General features: G+C 53.7%; 10 protein-coding genes across 10 annotated transcripts; 4 read left to right on the top strand and 6 right to left on the bottom strand.

The window, feature by feature from the left end:
* Positions 1-362: 362 nt before the first annotated feature.
* Positions 363-1,749, bottom strand: UV8b_02519 (uncharacterized protein; the record flags this gene model as incomplete). Its single annotated transcript, XM_043140017.1, has 3 exons — positions 363-683; positions 772-1,127; positions 1,332-1,749. The coding sequence occupies 3 exons, from the start codon at positions 1,747-1,749 to the stop codon at positions 363-365; spliced, it is 1,095 nt and encodes a 364-aa protein (XP_042995951.1).
* Positions 1,750-2,102: 353 nt separating this feature from the next.
* Positions 2,103-4,895, bottom strand: UV8b_02518 (uncharacterized protein; the record flags this gene model as incomplete). The annotated part of the gene is made up of 1 exon (XM_043140016.1): positions 2,103-4,895. One exon carries the CDS (start codon positions 4,893-4,895, stop codon positions 2,103-2,105), a length of 2,793 nt encoding a protein of 930 aa, XP_042995950.1.
* A 1,750-nt stretch (positions 4,896-6,645) lies between these two features.
* On the top strand, positions 6,646-7,574 carry UV8b_02517 (uncharacterized protein; the record flags this gene model as incomplete). The annotated part of the gene is made up of 5 exons (XM_043140015.1): positions 6,646-6,712; positions 6,783-6,802; positions 6,926-7,013; positions 7,090-7,307; positions 7,380-7,574. The coding sequence occupies 5 exons, from the start codon at positions 6,646-6,648 to the stop codon at positions 7,572-7,574; spliced, it is 588 nt and encodes a 195-aa protein (XP_042995949.1).
* A 226-nt stretch (positions 7,575-7,800) lies between these two features.
* UV8b_02516 (uncharacterized protein) lies at positions 7,801-9,033 on the bottom strand (the record flags this gene model as incomplete). Its single annotated transcript, XM_043140014.1, has 3 exons — positions 7,801-8,449; positions 8,507-8,774; positions 8,838-9,033. 3 exons carry the CDS (start codon positions 9,031-9,033, stop codon positions 7,801-7,803), a joined length of 1,113 nt encoding a protein of 370 aa, XP_042995948.1.
* Positions 9,034-9,588: 555 nt separating this feature from the next.
* On the top strand, positions 9,589-10,506 carry UV8b_02515 (uncharacterized protein; the record flags this gene model as incomplete). The annotated part of the gene is made up of 2 exons (XM_043140013.1): positions 9,589-9,879; positions 9,943-10,506. The coding sequence occupies 2 exons, from the start codon at positions 9,589-9,591 to the stop codon at positions 10,504-10,506; spliced, it is 855 nt and encodes a 284-aa protein (XP_042995947.1).
* A 222-nt stretch (positions 10,507-10,728) lies between these two features.
* On the bottom strand, positions 10,729-11,457 carry UV8b_02514 (uncharacterized protein; the record flags this gene model as incomplete). The annotated part of the gene is made up of 4 exons (XM_043140012.1): positions 10,729-11,065; positions 11,156-11,281; positions 11,344-11,380; positions 11,451-11,457. 4 exons carry the CDS (start codon positions 11,455-11,457, stop codon positions 10,729-10,731), a joined length of 507 nt encoding a protein of 168 aa, XP_042995946.1.
* Positions 11,458-12,133: 676 nt separating this feature from the next.
* UV8b_02513 (uncharacterized protein) lies at positions 12,134-12,748 on the top strand (the record flags this gene model as incomplete). The annotated part of the gene is made up of 3 exons (XM_043140011.1): positions 12,134-12,315; positions 12,401-12,528; positions 12,627-12,748. The coding sequence occupies 3 exons, from the start codon at positions 12,134-12,136 to the stop codon at positions 12,746-12,748; spliced, it is 432 nt and encodes a 143-aa protein (XP_042995945.1).
* Positions 12,749-13,249: 501 nt separating this feature from the next.
* UV8b_02512 (uncharacterized protein) lies at positions 13,250-13,633 on the bottom strand (the record flags this gene model as incomplete). The annotated part of the gene is made up of 2 exons (XM_043140010.1): positions 13,250-13,298; positions 13,419-13,633. The coding sequence occupies 2 exons, from the start codon at positions 13,631-13,633 to the stop codon at positions 13,250-13,252; spliced, it is 264 nt and encodes an 87-aa protein (XP_042995944.1).
* A 402-nt stretch (positions 13,634-14,035) lies between these two features.
* Positions 14,036-15,000, bottom strand: UV8b_02511 (uncharacterized protein; the record flags this gene model as incomplete). The annotated part of the gene is made up of 2 exons (XM_043140009.1): positions 14,036-14,271; positions 14,343-15,000. The coding sequence occupies 2 exons, from the start codon at positions 14,998-15,000 to the stop codon at positions 14,036-14,038; spliced, it is 894 nt and encodes a 297-aa protein (XP_042995943.1).
* Positions 15,001-15,499: 499 nt separating this feature from the next.
* On the top strand, positions 15,500-16,159 carry UV8b_02510 (uncharacterized protein; the record flags this gene model as incomplete). Its single annotated transcript, XM_043140008.1, has 1 exon — positions 15,500-16,159. One exon carries the CDS (start codon positions 15,500-15,502, stop codon positions 16,157-16,159), a length of 660 nt encoding a protein of 219 aa, XP_042995942.1.
* Positions 16,160-16,356: the final 197 nt, after the last annotated feature.

The raw sequence follows: 16,356 nt of genomic DNA, 5'->3' as shown, positions 1-16,356 counted from the left end.
TGAAAGATGATGCTCTGGGGAACGAGCAGCAGGACAGGCGCAGCGGATTCTTTGCAGTGTATCGAGCGCATACAGACGGCGCCGGAACCAACACGAGGACCAGCGTTCGGGAGTTGTGCAAATGACCTAAAAACGAGCATTCCCTTAGATATAGACTATCATATATGGTACAGTTTGGTCGGCTTGGTCGGTTTGGTCAGTTCCCACACTCAGTGAGGAGATTTTCCACTTGGCCCAGCATTCATGAACCCCTTACTCAACAATGGTTTCCTTTTCCCGCACACACCAAGCTTTTGCCCTGCTTCTCCATTGTGATGCATGCAGACACTTGGTTGGGTAATGACGAGTGCATCTTCCAGTCTTTACTTCGTCTCGCCGCCCTCAAACACATTCAAGCCCAACCCTTCTGCGTCCAGCATCAGTCTGTTCTTTGAGCCCGACTCTTGCAGCTGCTGGGCAATCAGACGGGCATTCTCAATCTTCTTGAGCTCCACGTAGGACTTGCTCTTCTTGATAGCTTCGCCAATGAGCTCGGCCGAGCGAGCCTCACCCTGTGCCTTGACTACCATGGCCTGCTTCTCCTGACGGGCCTTGTCGACGATAAAGGCGGCCCTCTGCGCTTCCTGCTGAGCAACTTGCTTGGATTCGACGGCAGCCGTGAATTCGGGCGAGAAGGCGAGGTGCTACAAGAGAGTTGCGGGAGAACGGGGTGTGAGCCTCGTCGCTGTAACAGCGTCCATGGCGACCAGGAAAAGAGAACCAACTACATACCGTAAGGGACACGTCGTCGAGCAGAATGTTGAAGCGTGCAGCTCGGCGAGACAGGTTCTCTCTGACAAGCCTCGCCACCATCTCTCGCTGCGTAATCAGCTGGCTGGCGTTGAACTGAGCCACCACGCTCTTCAGGACCTCGTTCACAATGGAAGGCAGCACGCGCTCGTCGTAATCGGCCCCGAGGGTTCTGTAAATCTGCGGCAAAGCCTCGACCTGCGGCCTGGACAAGACTCGGCAGGTAATGTTGACCATTTGCAGGTCCTTGGTGCCAGTTAAAGAGGCCACGTTTCGCGGCTTGGCTCGCACGTCGTAGACGATGGGTGTTTCGAACCAGGGAATGTTGATGTGAGTTCCTGTTTTGCGACCGTCAGTCCGACATGGCTTTTTTTTTTTTTTTTTTTTTTTTTTTTCCCAATGAGGTTTTCTCAAAAGAACAGAAAAGAGAAGAAAAGAAAGAAAACATAAATAAAGAAAAAGAAGGAAGAGAAAAATCGGGGGAGGAGCAGCCCATGCCATGAGCCGTCGTGTCGTGATTGAATCACGGCATCAAAGCTCACCTTCGTTATAAATCTCCTTGCTCACGCCACTTATCCGTCTGTACTTGATCGCTCGATGACCGCCGTCCACGTTGAATAGCGAATTCGACAACACCCACGCGCCACTGGCAAGCAGAATGCCCCCGATCAAGAAACCATTCGTACCGCGAGGAATTTGAGGCGGGCCGCCGCCAGGTCTTCCGCCGTATCCGCTGCGGGACTGCACTTGGCGGAGGCGGCGCATAGCCTCATCTTGCCAGTCAAATCTCTTCGACATGATGGTGGTGCTTTTATGGGCAAGCTTGGCGTCCGATACTGTATTGACGAGAGACACAAGCTTACGACATGTGGTTGTCAAAGCTGAGCTTCCGAGAGGTCCCAGGTCAAAGCTGGGGGTAGTGGGTTGAGCTGGCCCAAGTCCGTTCCCCATATCCGACATTTTGGCGATGCACAGGTACGTACAGTACGTACCTGCTAATTGGGAGCTTGAAGACGCTAGACCGAATCTGGCCGGTCGGTTCCTTCTCGGTGACCTGTAGAATGTTCCTCCGTACCTAATCTAGGGTTCTCCGTACCTGCTACTCCATAACGGGGTTCGAATCAGCAATTGCATTTCCATCAGGACGATCCCTGTCGAAACCAACTACCTGTAATCGTAACTAGGTACAGATACATAGGTAGTTGACCGAAATCAGGGCATTCTTTACTAGGTGTTGACGGCCAATTAATTTGCGCCGCCGCATGGTTATGAATCCCGAGTGTATTTGCCACCCGCGACAGTGGCAAAACGAGCTACTGTGCCAACGCAATCTGGATCACCTCGCTACGGCCCCTGGGCTTCCTGGCATAACCATTGAGCATCCGGACTCCAGCCTTGCAAGTCCTCCCCTCCTCCATTACCGCATGCACACCGTCCAAGCATTTCCCTGCCTCTCTCATAGCCGCTCCCGTCGTGACAGTATCTGCCAGTCGCATTTCGCCAGCCACTTTTTCCATCTCACATCGAAGAAGCCATCGTTCCCAGCTCCACCCGCCCACAATGCTGCAAACATTGGCAATAGTATCGCTGCTGCCCGTGACCATGGCCTCCGTCTGACACGACTTCCCGTCCTCGAAGGAGACGACGTCACCCTGCGTAGCTTGACTTGGCGGAGTCATCCTCTTTGCTTTGGCGCCAATGGGCAGGCAAAGCCAGGCACGGCGAACGTTATCAAATCCCGCTCGAGCTAGTCGGCCGAGCCAGAGCTTCGACGGGCTCGGGTCATAGCCCAGAGTCTTTAGCGTAAAGCCAAACTCGACGCTCTTGGCACGACCCAGTGGTCCAGCATTGATGATGTCCGAATCCAAGATGGAAAACTCCAAGTACCCGCCAGGCTTCAAGACCCGCATGCATTCTCGGAGGCAGCCCTCCCACTCGTCTTCCCCGTTCTCGCCCACAAACTTGAGGATGCCATGAAGTTCGCGGGCAGAAATCAGGTCAAATTGATCGTCCGCAAATGGAAGCTTGGTCAAGCGCTCCACAGCTACCTGGCGGTGATTTGGGGGGCCGCGGATATTGGCATTTGATAGTTGGCGAATAGTTTTCGTGGTTACAGTGTATATCTTGGCGTTGGGGTATTGAAGTGCGCAGTGCCACGCCCAGTCTCCCGTGGATTGGCCACCGAGATCCAAAACTCTCGATCGTTCTAGAACCATGCCGTCTCTGCCGCGAGGTAGCTGCGATATTCGAGCCAGCCTCTTTGTCACTGGTGCAGAGATGAGCTTACCCCCGTTGAGGAACTTGAGGGCGGCAACATGCCAGGTCGGAATGGTCATCTGGCTCATGGCTTCAAACTCCTTCTCCTCACGCAGCTTCTCGAGATCATCGGTAAGGACAAGGTCACCACGAGCTACGTTGGCGCTAAGTCGCTTCTTGGCTGACTGTGGAACAACGCTCAGCTGATACTTTCCAAGAAGCTGGTTGCGATGAGTCTCACGGAGCGCTGTTCGTTGAGACTGAAGAGCCTCGAAGCGCGAAAGCTGCTGCACAAACACGTCTTGGAGCTGTGTGCGTACAATGTAGTGTTGAAAAGCTCGGTAGTAGGCAGACTCCCGCCGTGACAATTTCGAAGGTAACTGCTTTGCCTGCACAGTGGTCGGGATGATGTTGGAAAACCGCACAGTCTTCTTCTTCGTCTCGGGATTGTGCTCAGTTCCGGATTCCGGTATTGGATGCTTAGATACGTAGTCATCATCTTCTTCCTCCGGGGAATCCTGGATTGTCTTGAGAATCGCCTCATCACCATCTATGCCTTTTAGATAGGCTCTCTGGGCCATGAGCCAAAGCTCTGTTCGTCCTAGATTGGACAGCGCCTCCATTTGTTGTTTCCGGAAGTAACTGGGCTCATAATCGTTAACAATCTCAATAGGTACTTCCTCAGCCTCGGGTGACGCAGGTGAATTGGCTGCCGCTGCAGAACCGTTCGAGCCCTCAAGTGGAACCAATGGTCTTGCCGTGGGCATGTCGTCAGTGAGGTCGTCGTTTTCGTCGTCTTTCACCTCGATAACCTGTTCGACAGGCTCTGACGACATATTCCCACTTTGGTAAAAGCCCGTTGCTGAATCAGGGCATTTGCGGGCCGGGGGCACCGTGGCATCAAGATTCCATGGGCATCGGTAAAACTGCTCTGCGGTGGTTGAAGTTGGAGGTGGCATATCAAGGGGAGAATGGCCCGGCGGATGCCAAGTGTTTCTGGTCCTTGGCGACAGCTCTAAAAAGAAGCCACTGGGAGACGGGATATCAAGCGAGGTCAAACCAGCGAGAGACTGTCGACTGGGTGCGGAGGAGTGGATTTCGCCGTGGACTGGTCGAGTTGCGAAATTTGTCACCAAGCTTAGAGGCTGCTGCGTCATTTCGAGCATCGGCCGAGAAGCGGTCATAGATACATCGATAACCTGAAGTTGATCTTCCCGAAGGTCGTCTTCTCCAGCAGAGAGAGCTTGCAGTGTCGCGAGAGCATCAGGCTGGAGCTGTATTCCGGCCCAGATTTCCTCTGTGTCATTCTCGTCATTACCAATTACCGGTGTTGGCGGCGCGCTCATGGCAGCTAGCTGTTCAGACGAGAGACTGCCGTCCAAGGAAGGAGGTGCAGAAACAGTCGGGAGTTCCAAGGATTGCTGCTTCCCCATAAAGTCCATTTGATCCGGTGGCATAGAAAGCTGAACAGATGGGGTGATGGGCATTGGCGAGGTGATTTTTTTGAGCTCATCGACTGCAGACCACGTTTCTTCACGGCCCTCAGGTCTGATTGGAATCATGAGAGGAGCAGGCTGCGTTGATAAAAGATGGCTGATGGTGCGCCCGCGAGCAGTCTTCCTTGCCGACGATAGCCCAAAACCTCGCTGGATGTTATCGTCATCATCTTCCTCGGAAACATCGTAAAGGTCCTCAAATTCGGTGTTGTCGGTGGCAGTACTGGCTCGGTTCCACAGGTTGGAGGATGTTGAGGGTGAACTGCAGTCACCAGATACTGTAGTTGGTGATGATGGTAGTATAGGGGCTGGGAGGTAGTGAACCCCCTTTGGTGTTGGAAAGTGATCGCTCATCGGGGACAACCAAGCCTCTATCTTTAGGTGCGAGTTATCGCCTTGTCTTCTTGGTTGCTTCATCGCTGCGGTTTGAGCAAAACCGCCATCACTATCCTCTTCTATTATCGGATTAAGTAGTCCTTTGGGCTTTCGATCCAGCGAAGGCTCGCAAGATGGGAAACGGCTCGGTGATGCTTGGAGCGCACTCGCCATTTTCCCGGCTTTGGTTCGTTAAGGCCGGAGAAAGGCTTGTTATGCTAGGCGAAAGAGCCTGAATGATCCTGAACCCGGCAGTCCAGATTCGAAGGAGATCGTTACAAAGTCGTAAGACGTATTATCGACGACCAGCGCCAAAAGTTGGAAAGGTGTGCAAACGACAGGCTGCTTCGATCAACAAAGCTCCTCATCAAATTACCGTCAAGAGAAAAGGAAAACAGACAGAAACAGAAAAAAAAAAAAAACTGATGAGGAAAAAGAAAGAACAAAAAAAAAAAAAGGGGGGGGGGGGGGGGGGCAAAAGAAGCGAATATGAAAGGAAGAAAGCCGGTCAGTCGGCCTGGGAATGAGGGATCCTTAAGTGACCGCCTTCCACTGGACGAAGCGGCTACGGGGGTCTGGCGGCAGCATTTTTGAATGGTTCGTTGATTAGGTGCCTACTTTGGTCCCTGGTAGCTAATGACGTCTATAGTATACTCGAGGGGCTCAACGCTCCGTCGGACAGGTCTGGTGCAGCCCTCCGCCTCCCGAATAGAGAGATGATGCTGCATCAGGCGTCAAAATGGGACCAACTGGCAGGACTCTCTGGTCAGGCAGTAGAGCAGATGCGTGACAGCCCTGCATGGTAGACCAGGTAAACCATGTTGCCACAGTGGTTCTGAGACAGACATGTCGACTTGACTGGCTCTGATGTGCTTAGGCCGACGAACATGCAGCAGGTCAAGCAAGGGTCAGCATTGGGTTTCTAAATCAGGGCGAACAGGGAATATCGATGCCTCCCAGCGAAAACCGGTGTGGAGGCGCGCGCCAAGTCGGTGTGTTTAGCCTCTGATTGGTCCGCGGCGGCGGTGCTCCTGCCTGTCTGTCCTCAGCGGCTAAGCCTCTGCTGCTGCGGCGGCGGCCCCCCCCCCCCCCCTGTTGTTGTACTGTAGTCACACTTCAACCTTGCCAAATTGCTCCCCGGCAAGAGATAGTTGGGGAAACCCTCATCGGTGGAGAGCAGGCAGGATTTGTGCACGGGCGGTAATGGTCACGACTCACAGACACTGATAAGTGACTTGGCGAACCATGGGGTCGGCGCCAAGGTTGAGAGACACCAACCAATGCTGGCCCAGGGAATCCGTAGAGCAAAGCCAGCCAGGCTGCGAACGGGGCCATCCGGATGCCATCCGGATCCATACTTGACACACACTCCAGTCGGTATCGAGTTGCTTCCCAAAACACGCACGGCGTGGCGTGTGGCTTACTCGATTTTCTTCGAGGATGTAATGTCGACAAAAGTGCGAACACTCGATGGGCGTGTGGTTGATCGGGAGGGATTGCAGATGGTTTTTCTTTCCGCCTCAAGTCACATCACCACCAGTTCAAGTTCAAAAACCCTCGAGGATCGAACGTTTGTTTCTGCCTCAGGCGGGACCGCTGCTCCTATTGGATGGCGCTGCCTGCCCCTCATTGCCTTTTGTCAGTTGTACCCCGCCATGGCGTTGCCAGAAGCTTGGGGTTTCTTACATGAGCTTGCTTGCTTCAATCCCGCAAAGTCTGTAATGCAATCATGGCCGACACGGAAAAAGCAGACCTCCCAGCCGAGCCGCAGGCCCGACATGTAATTTACTGTGGTGGTACGTACGACCCTCCACTACGTCGGGTATAAAGCAAAGATGCCTGCTAACTCGGTTCGTGGCGCTTCAGTTTGTACTCTTCCACCAGAAGTGCGTCACCACTCGATTCCTTGTACCCGGTAAATCCTCGATTATCTGTCGACACGATAGGCAATACGAGCAGGCTATTCATCGATATCCCATCATTTTTTCTAACAAAAAGCGTTGAGATAGTACTGCGAATATGGAGGAACCGTCAAGAAATGCCAGGAATGGCTGGAAAACAATCACCGAGACATGTACGACAGAATCTGGTCCGCGGGTACGTCTTCTTCGTCCCGCTCCCGTATGCAGCATTTGCAAATGTTCAAGTGACTGAGGAGAGCGCTCGCCGACAGAGGCACTGGAAGCCGCCACGGCGTCCCTATCTGTGGATGCGCAAAAGCGAGCCGCTAAGGATGCGCAAAAGAAGGCTGCAAAGGCCGAGGCCGCAGAGGCGAAACACGCAGACATGGTTGCCAATAGCGTCGTCACGATTAAGCGTATCGAGCGAAACAAGAAGAAGTTTGTCACGGCAGTCATCGGACTGGAGGCTTTTGGGCTGGACTTGAAAAAGGTATGCTGGCACTCTGCAAAGAATCCCTGATACTCAGTGGCTTACGTGTTTGGTGCTGTTGAAAAATAAAAGGTGGCTAAGGACCTGGGCAAGAAGTTCGCCACCGGTTCATCAGTCACTAAACTGCCGAGTGGAGGTGAGGAAATCGTGGTACAGGGTGATGTTAGCCATGAGCTGGAGGAGTTCATTCTGGAAAAGTACAAGGAGATACCCGAGAACAACATTGAGCTGGTGGATGACAAAAAGAAGAAGAAGGCAGCGGCGTAGAACGGAGCCACGGGGAAGCACTTGGGATTCTCAAATCGGTTTTGATCGGCTCGCTGACGATGCTGCTATGGAAAAAAAAAATCCAAATCACTGCCATTCTCTCGTGAGTATTCCCTTTGTGCTCCAATCAGTGTTCAACCCTTGCGATTGCATAAAAATCACCAAAACGCCGCATGAAATTTAACGTGATTGTTATCCGCATTGGACTTGCAAGACCTAGGCCGAGCTAGCCACGCTTTCTCAGGACTCGGCCCGTTGCGTTTGCTGTAGTGGTCGTTGCTGCTGGCTTCGAAGACGCCGCTGCTCTTTTCGTGTCGCCTGCGACACCTTTTCGGATTGTTTTCATGACCGTTGTCCTGGTGGCGGGCCCTCCAGTCTTCCTGGAAGTACTTGCTTTCCTAACCACTGTGCCGGCACTAGCTTCGCTGGTCTCACTCGTGCTACTAACACGATGCCCAGCGCGAGTAGCCGGTCGAGAGGCTGGGGCCCTTGAAGCCGCTGTGCCGACAGGACGTCGTGTCCTCCCAGTCGCTGCGGTTCCGTTTGATGAAGAGCTGATTTCTGATGCAGTGGTGACCTTTCTGGTCCCTCTCGCCCGAGTAGCCCTGGCTTTTTCCACCATGCTGGATAGGACACTAGTCGCAGCAGCAGCGCGTGATGCGTTGGGAGCTTTGAACGGCGAGGCCGGTCGGGCGATGTAAGACTTGATCGGTGAGGCAGGTCGATCCCGATTTACCAGCCGAGAGTTCGATGTAGTTGGCGATAAGACCTGAGCAGGTCTGGGCCGTCCGGTATCCGCTTGGGTCAGGTGGAAGCGCTTCTTGTTGGCGTCCATGTTTTCCACCTCGTTTTCCTTGTCACCAGAAATCGCATTGCTGTTGTGCATGTTAGAGATTTCTTGTTCCGGGTAAGTTATCAGGTATTGTAGTCACCTCATCCGCTTGCTGCCGCGTCTTGCCGGCATTACACGAGACGGCACACTTGGTTGCCGAGTGGATCGAGGCGTGTCCTTGGCAGGAACAGGAGGACGTTCGGCAGCGATTCGGTGTTGCTCCTGTTGGGCATACTTTTGTAAGAGATCGCCCATCTTCAGCTTTCGTAAAGCCATGGGTATCCTGTTGATTCTGATCTCGATCCGGGAACGCAGACCTTGTGCTTGAAGTTGATACTGAGCTCGAAGTCGCCTGGCGCGTTCGGTAACTTTTGGCAGCGTGTTAGTGGACGACACGGATTGGAAAACGGTGAGTACCGCCGGGTTCGTACTTTCGAGCTGGAGATTGTCAATCAATGCCTGTTTTTGCGGAGCACTGAGCGCCATCCTGCGTCTCCTGATCGGGCTTCTATCACCAGGTGTCGAGGGGCTTTTGACGGCAACTTGGGTCCCTGTTGTGGTGCCTTGGCGCTTCGCTTGCGCAACAGACTGGTCCGAGACCTTCTTCTTGGTCCTTGCAGGAGCCATTTATTTGGTCAATACAGCGCGGTATAGCCCGAACTCTTCTTAGTGTTGTGTCAGTTGTTGCGTTGGTTCTTGCGAAAGCATCAGGTCGGCAGCTCATCAGTCAACTCAAGGGACGCGCTACGAGTTATTGGTGACTTGGAGAAAGTAAACAAAGAGGCTGCATTATGTCAGCATCGAACTAGGGTCGACAACCGCTGAAACCAATCAACTCCGCCTGGAACATAAAAGGTCATGGATACACTGAGTCCTGCCATCCGCCTGCAGCGCAGTCAGGTAGCTGTACTTGTCCATCTCTCCGAGCCTAGAAGCCTAGACCCTAGACTCCAGCTTGGGTCAACTGGAACACACGCTGGCGCCTTATAACCAGATAAGCTCACAGAAGCTGATTAGCAACCTCGAGTCGTTTTCCATCTTACATTAACAACCCAGCAAACGTCATCTTGCCCTCTGTCGCTCTCACGACAATTGAAGAATCTATCCACGCACTGCGGATCAGCATCTTCCCTACGGAGAAACTTTCTCTAGGCCCCCCTCCTGTCACCACCAGCCGCCAGCATGGGTCTCGAGGCGGTAATGATTGTCGTGGACAATAGCGAGAGCAGTAGAAATGGAGACTATCAACCAACACGGTTCGATTCGCAAGTCGATGCCGTCACCGTACTCTTCCAAAGCATCACTCACGGTAACCCCGAGTCCTCCGTTGGACTGATGAGCATGGGAGGCAAAGGGCCCGAGGTGCTGGTCACTCTTACCACAGAGCAAGGCAAGATCCTCGAGGGATTGCATCGGACAAAGAAAAAGATTGGAGGCTCCTCCCACCTCAAAACGGGTATTCAAGTTGCAACAGTAAGTGGAAAACAGTTTCGACACGTCTGAATAGCAGACGTCCGTTTAACAATGTTGAGACAGCTCGCCCTCAAGCATCGACAAAACCGTTCCCAGAGACAGCGAATAATAGTCTTTGTTTGCTCACCCATTGAGGAAACCGAGAAGGAGCTCACTCAACTGGCCAAGAAGATGAAGAAGGGCAATATATCGGTGGACTTTATTTTGTTCGGCGACCTCGACGACGATGCCACGCAGAAGAAGTTGCAGGCCTTCAACGATGCCGTCAGGGGGAATGAAGGCTCGCACTTGATTGTTATCCCGCCCAGCAGCAAACTTCTCAGCGACCAGCTTGTTGCCACTCCGATACTGCTAGGCGAGGCTGCTTCAGGAGCTGGTGCAAGCGGTGGTATTGATGGTGGCAATGAGGAATTTGAGTTTGGATTCGATCCCGCCATGGAACCAGAGCTTGCTCTCGCTTTGCGCATGAGCATGGAGGAAGAGAAAGCTAGGCAAGAGAAGAAAGCACGTGAAGAAGAAGAAGCGGCCAAGATGGCGTCTCTCGAGGGCATAAAAGAGGAAAATGAGCCGGGCCCCTCTGGGAGCGGAGACAAGAAGGATGGCGGCGATAGGATGGACACCTCGTGAGTGTTGGGGACACGTTTGTACAAAACGACGGTGCCCATCAGAAACTGTACGATATGTGTCGGGGTTGCAAGACCAGAATGATGAAAGCTACGACGAGGCTTTTCGAGGACTTTTCAAGGACATTATCTTTCCAAATCAGTTTGAGAGAGTCTCGGTCATCCAGATGCACCTCAGATGCACCCTCTCAACGCAAGCTGCTTTCGTGACAAAGCCCCCTATTGACTATCGATTATTAATTTCTCGTATATACGACGATAGCTTTCTGTCAAAAATATCACAACGAATGGGCATCTCCAATGCATAAAAAGGGTTCTTCATCACGTAATCCGAATATAGATCGTACATCCTCTTAATCGTGACATCCACATTGGCCTGCGTGGAATCCGTGAACAACAGGAACTTGGTTCCGGTCAAGGTGTTGAAACACTGGAGTCGAAAGTTTTCCGTCTCCAGAACCTCCAGGCCAGACGAAGGCTCTGGTCTATTCACAACACCATTGGTCCCGGGCGCGAGGGCAGTCGGCCTGACGGGGTTGAGCCTGGAGGCGATGGCGTGGACGCTGAAGGACGGTGAGCACAAGCGCAACGGAGGCGGACAATCGACGGAGAAGGGAACCCAGAGAGACCGGGCGGCAGGAGAATGAACGTACCCATGGAAGGTACCAGCCAGGACGAGATAGTCGTTTGTACTGATCTTCCTGAGGCCGCCTTCGTAGAAGGTCTTGTTGTAGACCAAGCCACCAGCTTTGTTGATGATGATCAAGGCGAACACGGTCCTGGGGATCAGGGTCAGACGTTGGTTTGCTTTGGGGAGGACTGGTGCAGGAGGGGGTCTCACATGGTGCCCACGAGACTGGTTGAGTCGGTCTGCCGGTCTGCCAGTCGGCCGTTGTTGATACAGAGGGCTGCTGTGCCTGCTTCAGGCTCATCAAACCACCGCCGCACAACGCATGGAGCTCGGGATCCGATATCGAGCAAGACGGGTGGATGAGAACAGAGGGCAGAAAAAGTTGGTGGCCAGGCTCAGTGTAGCATCGTATCGAGCCCGTGCCCTTGTCTTTGTGGGTAGTCAATGGAGTCTGAGGGTTGAATTGACGTTTGAAGTCGTTAGTTGGTGACGGCAGTGGTTGGTCGGGTTTCAAGTTGGGTCTGGTACCTGGGTAGGTACTCCGTACATGCATGTATATATCTCTATTCACCTGGCGCAGCAAGCGGAATGTTAGTGGACGGCCCCGCGAGCCCACCCGCTAAACTCGAGCATCCGCCCCGCCAAGCCGTCCCCTGACTGCCATTGACGGCAGCACTCCGGCCTGGGGACACCGTCAACTGGTACAGTGCAGCGTGCAACCGTTCTATTGACCGCCCAGCACTGACTGAGCAGCGCCGGTCCATCCCGGCCCGCCGACCTTGCTTTGCCCAATCTTGGCTCATCTGCCTCGCCTCCGCCGCGCAGAATCAGCAACAGCCCCGGCCGCGTCCTTGCGTCTCACGAACCTTGCGGCGCTTCGGCTCGACCAGAGTACAGTTCCTTCGTTGCCCCGAAATCCCCCTCGGCCCAAGTCAATCGCCGCAAACGCATCCCGACAAACCCCCCCCCCCGGGCGCCCAGCGCAAAGGCACCATCAACCATGTCGAACCAACGCACATCTCGACCTAAACCGCCCCCTCCAGGCAACGAAGAAGCTTCGGCGACCTTGAATCTGGGCGAATTCCAAAATGTCGACACCTTGACACTGTCGGAAGCTTCCCTCGTGCTAAACGCGCTGGTTGCGAAGCGTCGAAATGATCGCAAAAACGTAAACGAGACAGAGTACGTCCAAAGCGGCGAATCAATGACGGGGGCGCGGGACAAAGCTTTGCGAGGGCCTGTGATGGATTGCTAAACATGCCATCAGAATGCTGAACCAGACGCTGAACTATCTGGACCATTTTTCTCGATTCACGCAAAAGGAGAACGTCGAGGCCGTCGAACGTTTGCTAAGCGCTCACAAGGATTTGGCCAAGTTTGAGCGAGCGCAACTGGGTACGATACTGAACGGGCGTTGGCACTTTGACCAGAACATGCAGTTGCAGACTTATTGACTTTTTTGTTTTTTTTCTCCCCCTTTTTTCCCCTGCCAGGGTCTCTATGTTGCGAAAATGCCGACGAAGCCAAGACTCTTATCCCTTCCCTGGCAGACAAAATCAAGGACGAGGACCTGCAAGATCTTTTGGACGAGATTTCGAAACTTCAGAATCGATAGTGCTGCCGTCAAGTTCTGAACAGAGGAGGTATTAGCAACCAGAGCAGTATGAGAATTTCTGGAAGCCTGAGTTTTTGTTCCTCTTCCGTCTCTGTCTCTATTTATCCTCTTTTTTTCTTTTTCTTTCCTTTCTTTTCTTTTCTTTTTTTTTTTTTTTTTTGGCAAGAAAATTAGAGTGGGAAGTCTGATTATCCTCCTTGGTAATCCTGGAAGAAATAGAACGTGGAGTTCTACATTAGGCATACTTGGCGTACGGGAAGTTGTTCTATTTTCACAATGATTAAAAGAGGGGTTTTTTTTTTCGAAGACGCAAGAAAGAGGTAGAGTAAATACCCTATCAATTAAGAACTTGGCCACCCAGGCAGCGAAAGAACGACCCGTGATAGGCAGAATTTGCAGCTGGATCGCTCGCTTTTCCTCTTCGACCGGGGACAAGAACTCGCGACTGAACTGTTGAGTTGGGCTGCTGCTTGGTACAGTACGTACGCCCCGAACCATTGGTTACGCTTGCGAACAAAAGAGCTGCTGACTTTTGGCTGAGAGACTCGTGCTGCGGGTGGCAGGGCGCGTTTGGTTGTGGTGCCAAAGCAACGGTGTGTCCGTACAGAACGCAGTTGACGACGACAGGAAAGACGCGGGCAAGATTTCCTGCGTCGCATAACCAACATACCTCGTCATCTTCGCCTCTGTCCACTGTCCACTGTCCACTTCTGGATCGCAGCTGTCACTCTCGCTCAGGTCGTGGGGCACTTCTGCGTCTTGATGCCTGCCCCGTGCTTTGCCAGGAAGCTCCAGCATGGGCCCGGAGACGACGTACAATGTCTGGACTTGTTCGATGGAAGGATCACGGATGACTTTTGCGCCGGAATCAGTTCTCCTGCTCATGCTCACAACAAGAATACTGGGTTCAGAAGCGACGCGTGCTACGACCGGTGGTCTGATCGAGTTGACCGCGATAAGAACAAATACTTCGTGAGTCGCGAATCAATGTAACGTATAAACCCAAGCTGTGGAATCCTATTTCTGTAACCTCCAATATCCTATTTGCGCAGTTGGAGGACGCGGAAAAGTTTCATCAACGCCCTTTCAACAGTTCTTTATCCTTTTGCCTCAATCTCAACCTGCTACCCCCTGGCTGACGCAAGGCTTCTATGGGACCCGTACGCGTTCAGTCTCCCCAGAGAAGCGGCCAAGTCCTCTGGCTCCTTTGCCGCAGCCCGATCGTTTCATTGGTACCAGCTGCGTCATTGGCCATTGGCATATCTTCGTGTCGGTTTCCCCTCTGACTTACTCGGGTACGTGATATTTTCCTGTGGGCCAATTTGCGGAACCAAGATTCAAAGTAGGGTCGAAAATGTCCTTCTTCACTGGGCAGACTGCCCTGCCGGACATTACGGTCTCGCCATCGTTTGCAACCTCCGTCACGCTCACTGCGGGCAGTTCTACTGGCGCGATGCCCGTCCCGTCCATCTCGAATGTCCCGCTCGGTGGACGATGGCGGTAGTCGGTTTGATCAGCACGACCTATATCACGCATTAGCGTTCAGCGTCTGCCCAGACCCCTAAATGCCGTTGCAAAGCCCAGCAGCAAATACCTCCAAAGGGGGCAAATGGATCGCTTCCGCAGTGGGCGTCGGCACCAGCGTGCTTCTCATAGCCACCTTCAACTGGCGAGCGTCGTCCCAGGGTTTCCGTCTCGACCGGATCGGGATGCTCTCCACGGCGGGCCCGTCGCCGCGAAACCACGCAGATGACAACCACCAGCGCCAGTATGACCGCAGCTCCTGTGGCCGCCCCTGCGATGGCCCCGGACGAGATGCCAAGGGAACCAGCATCAGGCGGTCTTGCCGTGCTCGCTGGTGCCTGACTGCAAGTCTGGCACGCCGGCGTAGGCGGACCCGTCTCAGATGTGGATTCTGGTTCTGCAGTGGTAAGCGACGTCGTCGAAACCGAGGGAGCTTCCGAAAAGATGACGGTGTGCTTGGTCACCGTGACGACGGAGTTGTTGGGGATGGTGTGGGTGATGCCCGAGTCGGTCTTTGTCTTGGTCGCAGCGGGAGCCGTGATGCTGTTTGGGTCGCGACTTGAATCTGCCAGATCATTTCTCTTGCGCGGCGAGTTGCACAGATGGTGATTTAGCACACACCGGCTTGTCGAGGCACCCCTGCCCATGCTGTTGCTGTTGCTGTTGCTGTTGCTGTTGCAGCAGTCGCCATGTTGCGCTTGTTGGGAAAATGCGTCTAATACGGTCATTGTTGACGACACAAAGCCAGCCTGATAACAAAGGTGAGACTGCCCCAGAAGACAAGAAGGGGAAAAAAAAAGGAAGAATGTATCCGAGATGATTCTCGCGCCGAAAGTCCGCAAAAAGACAGGCCCTCGAGGGTGGCTGTGTGACGGCTGTGATTATGTCGGCCTCGAGCACTTTCCCGTTGATGAAAGGAAAGGGGACCAAACAAAGAAACGAAGAAACAAAGCTCATATCTCGTCGCGTGGCGAAACTTCCCACAGTGGTTGGCAAATCAAAGTTCAACCCAGAGTCGTCGGAATCGTCTCGCACAGCCAGGAACCATGGAATGGCCCTGATTGTCCGTCAGCTGGCCGCTTCACTCTTCGGCTGGCTACAGGTGATGAACCAAAGTGCCACGGAAAGCCACATCACGCATGACCAGCTTTCCCGGCTTTCACAGAGTGGCCGAGCTCGCCTCGCCAGACACGCACGCACCTCATGGACCCCGGGCATCAGTCCAAGATGCATTTCCCCCACTCCAAGTGCACCCTTCCCTGCGCGGAAAGGCCAACGAGAGGCAATCGTCATCGCCGTTCCCCCGCCCCTACGGCCTCGTACCGGAGCTTGCTGTTGCGCCCGCGGACGCAGCAAGCTGCGAGACCATGTTCCCACGCCCCAGCGGCTCCGTACGACGGCCCCCGTGGCAAGTACCAGACATTTCTCGACTTGAAAACCACCCAAAAAACGAGCCGAAGCAAGGGACTTGAGTTCCTCGACGTGCGCAAACAAGGCCAGGATGTGCGCATGCTCAACGGGGACAAACAAAGTGACGGTGCGACTGCCATGTCTGCAACACGAGAGAGCGGGAATCGTGGGACGGAAACGGATGGCGCCGCCTGCCCTGGTTCGAGGAGGACGACTCGCGTCTCGCTGTCACGTTTGGGTTGTACGAACTGCCGGGCTCGCCTCTTGGATTGCATCGAGAACGGGGAACCGACGGGGTGTCTGCCACGGCCTTTATGGGAACAACGTCATTCAGCCAGGGGAAAGTTATGCATCATCAAACCAGCCCCGATTCGATCGTATCAATCGTCAAGTATCGGTCTGTGTACTGGTGGCTACTACTCCCAGGGACGATGGGCACGCTACTGTGTGAGGTCCATTCGCCCAGACCCAATTTGAGAGCCACGAGTCCAGCTCAACTTCCAAGCAACAACAAGTCTCCGTCCTCCAAGACCAGCGCCTCCAAAGTTCAAAGAGCGACGTGCACAAAGCTCAGACGTGGCCGCTTACCCAGGACAGGGCAGGCCGTGCAGGGTCCCAAGAAACGCAACTACTCCTACGCATCGGCGCATCCCCGTTTCACACGGTACCTCTCG

This window comes from Ustilaginoidea virens, chromosome 2 (assembly GCF_000687475.1).
Source record: "Ustilaginoidea virens chromosome 2, complete sequence".
NCBI lineage: Eukaryota > Fungi > Ascomycota > Sordariomycetes > Hypocreales > Clavicipitaceae > Ustilaginoidea > Ustilaginoidea virens.
Note: the sequence above shows the minus strand (reverse complement) of the source record. Positions and strands in the feature narration are given on the sequence as shown.